At 34.6% G+C, this 8,422-nt stretch overlaps 1 protein-coding gene across 1 annotated transcript; it reads right to left on the bottom strand.

Moving 5' to 3' along the window:
* Window positions 1-22: 22 nt before the first annotated feature.
* Window positions 23-8,118, bottom strand: LOC141847587 (ABC transporter B family member 6-like; the record flags this gene model as incomplete). Its single annotated transcript, XM_074735644.1, has 5 exons — window positions 23-412; window positions 6,139-6,380; window positions 6,455-7,230; window positions 7,611-7,951; window positions 8,056-8,118. Coding segments are annotated over 5 exons (1,812 nt in total), but the record flags the coding sequence as incomplete, so codon positions are not given.
* Window positions 8,119-8,422: the final 304 nt, after the last annotated feature.

Consider the following 8,422-nt stretch of genomic DNA (forward strand, 5'->3'; position numbering starts at 1 on the left):
GCCCCACCGTGCGCCCTTGCCGTCACCTTTCCTCAGTCCGATCAACGCAAAGCAAGGGCGCAGTGTCCTCCGGTTGCCGAGCATCATCGTCGCTGAGGATTGTTGCCGTGAGCTCCGGTGACATCCTCTTCCTCCCTCCGTTGTTCGGTCCTTCTTTGTTTGTGATTTGCAGCAGCGATGGTAGCTGGCGATGGCTCGATTCTCCGCATCCACAGAAGAATTGAAGGGTAACTGGTCCTTGTCTGCGATTTGCAGCAGGGAACGACTCTTCTCTGTGATTTTCATCTTTGTTTTTCTGAGGTTTTTGTCTGCGATTTGCAGCAGGGGCTTTAAAATGGCAGAGACTGAAGGTTTCACTGCGTTGTCTTCTCCAATCACATTCCGTCGTGAGCGATTTGCTTCGGTGCGACCACTGTCCAGTTGGTGCGAATTAACCGGAGTTGCTGGAAGCTTTGTGCTGTGCCGATTGGGAAAGGGGAGTCTCCTTTATCATCTTTAATTTTTTGTTCTATTTTTCTTTCCTTCGTGTCCTACTGTTGATTTGAATCAAAACCCCCTCCATTCACTGTAAATACACTGTAACCTGTAACCCAATGCCTGTTCTCTAACCGTAAACCCTAATCTTGTTCTAACCTGTAACATACCTAATCCTAACCTTGACTCTAAATTAACTTCTAATGTAGTGTAGTTTTGTCTCTGTTGTGAGCTGTGCAATTAAAGGACACCATATTTGTTGATGTGTTAGGCTTCTGTCATTGTTTTATATCTTGTTTAAAGTTTATGAATCATATTGTGAATTGCTACTCAAATTTGTTGAATGATGTGATTTTGTGACATGGTTTGGTTGGGATGATAAATGGGGATGTTGTTTTGTTAACTGAGTGAATAAAGGTTATTGCACTGTGGAATTGTCTTTGTTGTTGTTTGGTTTGATTGTAACAGCATGAAGTTCTGAGAAGGAATGTATTTTGTTAAGGCTTTATAAAGTATGGTGCATTGAATGGTTCCATTAACTTGTGTTGGGAATGTTTTTGTTGAGTTGCAACATAATCCTAATGAGATGTGATGTTAATTGTAAAATGTGTTGAGTTGAATGACCATGGAATAGTGGGTTGAAAAGGGTGTAAAGAGAATGCTAAATGTTGAACTCATGGGTTTTGAAATTTTGTTAAGTGATGAGTTTTGAAACTGGTTCTATGCTTGTAGTGATTGAGTGATGCATGAGGTGAATATGTGATGTATGTAATTGTGTTTATGTCGTTGTAATTCTAGAATAAGATCAAATTTATTATGATAACCAATTGTTAGATTTGTAGAATTTATGTTGTATAGTTTATGTAGGTCATTGTATGAATTGTATGATATACATTGTTGTTGTATGATTCATGTTGTAGGTTATGTAGATGAAAGCATGTTGTATGATTGACTTGTATTAATCAATAGGCCTTGTATCATTCTTTAGTGTATAGATACTTTGAAGTGTATGTTGTATGTTGCATTGTATCTTAGAGTGTTGATTGTAATTGTTTGTACATTATTGTGATTTAGATGTATTATGACATTGTGTATATAATAATGTATATTGTATAGTATGAATTGTATTAATAAAATAACCTGTTGAGCGTGTAACTAGTTGTACTATTAATTCACGTATAGGATGTATAATTTATGTCATTTGTTGTATATAATTGTATGTGTTGTATGTATGATGTGTAGATAGGATGCATGAGTTGATCTAATTTGTAAATAATGTATATTTAGGATTCTTTTATTAATTGTAGATTAAATTGTAAATAAATAAAGTGTTGATATTTAGGATGAATAAAATACAATAAAACCCATAACTAGTCTAGAATAAACATCCAGTCATTGAGTCCGAGAGAGACGACCCGGACCTCTCTGTATTACTAAGGACGACAATAAAGAGGTTTGGTAAATAAATAAATAATTAATTTTGATGGGTGTAAGTGACAGACATATTTAATAAAGGGAAAAAATAATAAATAATTCCCATGCAAAACACACCGCATCAACGCACACCGCCACCTAATGGATCCCAGCCACTCCGGCAAGAATCATACCCGTCGGCCGAAGCTCCTGGTCACCAGCGATCACCGCGTCGTCTGCACTAGCTTCGGATGAGCGTGATCGCATGATCGAAAGGGAAGAAGAGAAAACGTCGATCGTGATCTCGTGAGTTCGGGTGGAAGAGAATGTCGATCGTGGCTTTAAAATGAGTTTTAACTGGTTTCGGGTTAACGGGTTTAAAACAATCCAGATCTGATCCACTTGATTAAATGGACTTCAATAGTAAAACCTAGTTTGAAGCCCAAACCCAATAATAACTTAGACCTTAATAATATTCATTAGAGGTAAGGTTTAATGAGATATTTAATCAAACCTATTTATCTCATTTAATCCACCAACAAATCAACTTAGACCATTAATAATATTAATTTATTTTCCTACCAACTCCTTTAAATCTAAATCAAATTGTCATACCTCACAGACTGACTAGAAACTTTTGTATCATATTCTATTATTAATAAAGGTAAGTTTTTTTGTTATTATATTTACTTTATATTTGTGTCAAATAACTAAATATAATAATATCCTTGGGTAGCTAGTTCTAATCTACATCATATTGATTGTTTGAGTCGATAGTGAGATGATATAGAGAACACTACTCTTAATCATTCCTAGTCAAGTATTAATATTCAGGGACGATATTAATGCGTTGAGACTAGTATGTAGGTCAACTGGATGACTTGATCTCACAAGTCATGGATATGAGATATCGAGTTGACACATGGGTATACATTAGAGAATGTATATTGAATTAACCCGTCATGAGAAAGTTTCATGGATCGTTATATGAATGTCATAAACTTTCTCATGTGACTATTGGTATGAATAGTTCTTAGACCTGAAGTCACTACGGTTCTCTACATAAGGAGTTATGTATTTTAGTCTCGTTAAACGTCACTCGTAATAGGGTAGACTATAAAGGCGATCACTAGGTATGTAACAAATTATGCAGAGGGATGTGAGTGATGTAGATGAGATTTATCCCTCCAATATGACGGGAGTGATATCTTGAGACCTCTTGATAGAGTAGGACTACGAAATGCATGATCATGCTTAAATGAGTCAATATGAGATATTGAGTTCATTTGCTTGAGTGAGTCTACTTGAGGATCAACAAACACAAAGATTGATAAGAGGATGACACAATCTATGCCTCATTGATCAATCTTGATATTGAGGATAGAAGGACATGGTCATACATTATCGTAGTCACGAATGTTATGTTGGATCTCGACATTCTTGTCACTTGAGTAGCAATGATACATTACTAGATGTCACTCATTGCTTATGTTTCTAAAATGGATTTTAGAGACATTGTCAACGTTACAAGAACCTATTGAGTCACACATAAATAATATTCTATTTTGGAGATAGGTTCATTTTAGTTTGACTAAAGGAACAATTAAGCTCATTGGATGACCGAGACTTAAGTTAGACTCAAGTTGGTTGAATTTAAGTTAGACTCAAATTAAATCAAGTTGATAAATGAAGTTTGATTCATCATACATGATTAATGTAGATTAATCATGCATTGAAGAAGATGAAGATAATTTCATCATGCATGATTAATAAGGATTAATCATGCATTGATGAGGGAATACCAAAAATTTAAAAATCTTTGGTATTCATAGCTTGAGTATAAAAGAGTTTTTTTCTTCCAAAATTCATGTTGGATGTTCATCTTCTTGCCCTCTCTTCTTCTTGGCCGAGACTTACATCAAAGGTTGCTAGCACAACCAAAACTTTCTCCAAAAAGTGAGTGTTCGTGTGGATACGCATAGAGACACAGACACTTGAATGTGCAAGAGATCCAATAAACTTTGGACGAGCGGGATAAGCGAAGGGCACGCTTAAAAATATACCCTATTAGATAAGATTTTGTAAATCTAAACTTGTATGAGTTTGCTTTCGCATGGATCGCTAAAGGGATCATTTTTTCACTATAATTTATTATTTATCGCATAGGATTCCCTACACTTTGGCCTATAAACTCACTTGGACTTTTCGTTAATCAAATGTCTAGTCAACTTTAACATACTTGAATTTTTTATCTACCAACATTTGTTGAACTTTAGTCATTGTCAACACCTGTTAGACATTCTATTTGTCAATACTTCTTGAACTTTTTAAATTATCAAATATTTAGTCAACCTCAATCTACTTGATCTTTTTACACTATCAAATATTCCATCGACCTTAATTTATTTGACATAATCATCAAACATATTGTTTGCTATAGAGAAATTTCAAATCTCAAGACTACAGGATATGACACTCTATTTCCGCCTCAACATCAACATGGAAAATTGTCATTGAGTTGGATTTTCCTTTTGTTAATGATGGTAAAATGTTGCCATTGTCTAGGATGACAAAAAAAAAAAAAGGAAATAGTGGTGGACACAAAGGTAAAGATGTCTCTTGAGCGAGCACTGTCAAAACAAGAAATGACAAAATTGGGTGTCACTCAATTGCCAAAGAATTGTTAGAATGAGTGATAGTTATTCATGATGGCTCATTGGAGAGGTGGAATTTGCACGACAGGATCTCCTCAAACAAAATTGAACACCTTCATGATGCAAAAAGAAGGACCATGTCACAAATGCATTCCCAACATGGAGCTCATGTACCAACTCTATAAAATCCTTAATTTTTGATCGGGTGTCTCGACAATCATTTTAGAAATGCTAACTATCATTGATTCCCTAGGACACCTTATCACGAATAGCTACTACATTGCATGAAATCTCAATGAAAGTACTTTGGATGAATTATTTCTAGAAATGGAGTCCATGTGTTTAGGAACCCTGAGGTGGAGGACAACATTGAGGAGATTCACTAGAGCCAAAAGGTATTCATTGGAGAAGAGAATCTATGTGAGAAAAACAAGAAGTCATTATCCTCTAGTTCCGATAAATATACTACTATTCAAGAGGATTCCAACAAAGAGGATTGCATGATAAATAAAGTAAGTAAAAATTTTAAAAATAAATTGAAATGGAGTAGAAGGGATCTCCAAGAAGAGTACCTCAGGAAGAAAGAAAAATAGGTTAACAGGAGGAAGAAAGAAGAATTTAGGAAAAATACTAAAAGAAAGTTAAATTAATTAGATTTAAGGGTTAATAAATTTAGGAAGAAAATAATTGATATTTTTGAAATTATAATCATAAATAATTTAATCTGATTTTTTATTTTAAGATTAATAATTTTTAAATGTTATTTAAAAATATTTATAATTATATTTATTTTCAAAAAAATCCTAAAAAATATCATAATAACTATTTATTCTGAAATAATAAAATGAATAACCTTTGGACTTCAAATCCATGATGACGGTTCAAACTAGAGCCTTCAATTTAGATTAGGCCTATCGGATTGACCCACCTCGTCGAACAATTTAAATGGATTGGATTGAAATTTTATCAATTCATTTTAAGGTGGATTTAGGTGGATCGATCCGCCTAGGCCCGCGACCTGCGTGAGTTGACTCCTGCTGGTTCAAGAAAATTTATTTTTTTCTTCAAAATTTAAAATTAAAGGAGAAAATTCAATGAATTAGTTGGTTGATCTGTTTAAACCGCAATACAAACTTAAAATTTTCAACTTGACCGTTTAAACTACAATTCAAACTTAAAATTTTTAATATTTTTATATTTTTTTGATAGGCCCGTGGGTTAGCTCGCCTAACCCACAACCCGCCTTAAGTTGAGTTTGATTGAAAATTTTCCAACCTACTAAGTGGTGGGCCAACCTGCCCTGCCCCATCATATGACGAGTTTTTTTAAATATTTTAATATTTTCAATATTTTTTTATAGGCTCGTGGGTTGACCCGCCTAATCCGCAATTAACCTGCCTTAAGTTGGGTTGGATTAAAAATTTTTCAACCCGTTAAGTGGTGGGGCGACCTGTCTCGCCCAGTCATATGACGAGCTTTTAGCGGATTGGGATTTCAAAAATTGAGATTTCATAAGGTTCAAAAACATACAAGCACAAAAGTCTAAAATTGAGATTTCAAAAATTTACATGTTCTAAGCATATAATATGAAGCTTACCTGTGCAATAGCAGAAACTACTAATATAGGTAGAGTAGCCAGTGCAACAAGTGCCACACGCCATTCTAGCAGCATCCCTATAAGAAGAGCAACAACTACAGCTGCAGTGTCTTGTACAAATATAGAAAGTCGGTTACTGAATGCGGCACGAACAAATGTTGCATCATTAGCTAGATGCATGGACAATGTATCAGCACTGTTCTCTTCTTCATCAAACCACCCAACTTCGTTGCGTAACATTGCTAGACATAATAAAAATTGTCAGAAGTACACATCTTGATATAACAACTAACTATTTAAAGAAAAGAAAAATTACCAGAGAACATCATCCTTCTAACCCGCTCAGTCATCTTCTCCCCCATTATACCAAAATAGAAGTGCTGCAAAAAATTTGCAACCACAGTAATAACACCCATGCATGCAATAATCAAACACCACTTGTTCACTTCATTATGGACATCACGGACATCTATTCTATAATATGCTGCCACAATAAGTGCAATAATGTAAGCAAGGAGAGGATTAAATGATCCAAAAATTGCAGCACCAGTAGTTCCTAGAAGAGCACAAAACCATTCAGCCAAACTGAGTTCCACAAGCCTCCAAAAGGATGGAGGTTTGTGGACTGCAAGCTCCTTCTGATTGGTGGACATGTGATCAAATTGATTTAGAGGGCGGCTGAAAGTTTTCGAATGAGAGCGCTCATTTTTAGGATCAGATGTGAGCAACGGAGAAATAGGAGATTCTGGGTCTGAGGTATTTGAAAATTGGCGATTTATAGAATGCACATCTATTTTAGGAAGCTCGGGTAATCTCATCTCAAAGCTGTCCTGCCTTTTGATAGATGGGATTCTTTCTGAAGAAATCAGAGGAAACCCATTTTCCACCATTAGTTCTGAAGGTGGGCTTTGACTCTTTGATGATTCATGTGAGTTATAAATATCAGGCTGTCGACTTGCAAGATTACCATGTGCTCTCTGAAGAGAAGGTGATTTTGACATCATTGGAGACGATGATTCTTGAAGACCTTGACTTCCTGATAAATCCTTTTCGATTTGAAAAGTTGAGTCTTTGTAATTCCTTATGGGCATCCTGAAAGATTTTGACAATGAAATTTATTCTGCACAGATTCTGAAAAAGAATATTTCAGAAACAAAAACCTAAGAGAAATATGCTAATTAGACAGAACACAATGCAGATGAATTTGTCCAAAAGCAGAGCCACAAACAACCTAAAATACAAAGAATCATTGCTACAGGAAGAACAATATGATTTAGCAACATTACTTTCAACATAAGACAGTAAATCACAACTTCAGAAGAGAATCTTCTTATAGCATTAACTAATTAGTTTAAAAGGTGTCTCTATCTTGTAAAATGGTACCTGGAAATGAGGTCTCATTCTAAGCAATTGTATCTTTAATTAAATTGTCTTTTCAATAATCATACAACCGAATTGTGTAGGAAAGATACCTCTTGGGAAGCTTTGATGCTTCTTCACATCTCAGAAGCTCTGCATATAAACCATCTCGATTCAATAATTCATCATGAGTGCCCATTTCCATCAGTTGACCCTCCTCCATTACTGCTATATAATCTGCATTGCGAATGAGACTAAGGCGCCTAGCTATTATAATAGTGGATCTCCCCAACATGAGAATATCCAGAGCCTCTTGAACAGCCTTTTCGGCCTCAAAATCAAGTCCACCTGTGACCTCATCCAGTAGAAGAATAGAAGGATTTGAAAGCACAGCACGAGCTATTGAGATTTTTATTTTCTGTTCTTCAGTCAATGCTAAACCAGTCCTACCAACCTATATTGCATAAGGTTCAATAAGTGCAATACAAAATAGGATATCAAACGAGACTCAACCCAAAATGACAGACAAACTCAAAATTAAGCATGTGCAAGATCAACCTGAGTTTCGTATCCCATTTCAAGAGAAGTTATGAAAGCGTGTGCATGAGCTGTTTTATCAATTTACCGCCTCATACTTACTATGGATTAAAATATGCTTAATATGAATTAAAATACATTTAAAAATCTGTGGTATTAATATGGATGAAAAGTTATATTTTTACCATTAAAGTTATTCAATATATTAGGAATCTGTATTTTATTATTTAATAATAATAATTCGAGTATTAAAGTTTATGCTTAATATGAATTAAAATGTATTTAAAAATCTGTGGTATTAATATGGATGAAAAGTTGTATTTTTACCATTAAAGTTATTCAATATATTAGAAATCTGTATTTTATTATTTAATAATAATAATTTGAG

This window comes from Curcuma longa, chromosome 16 (assembly GCF_044706935.1).
Source record: "Curcuma longa cultivar G26 ecotype Majalengka, Jawa Barat chromosome 16, ITB_CL_G26_1.1, whole genome shotgun sequence".
Lineage (NCBI taxonomy): Eukaryota > Viridiplantae > Streptophyta > Magnoliopsida > Zingiberales > Zingiberaceae > Curcuma > Curcuma longa.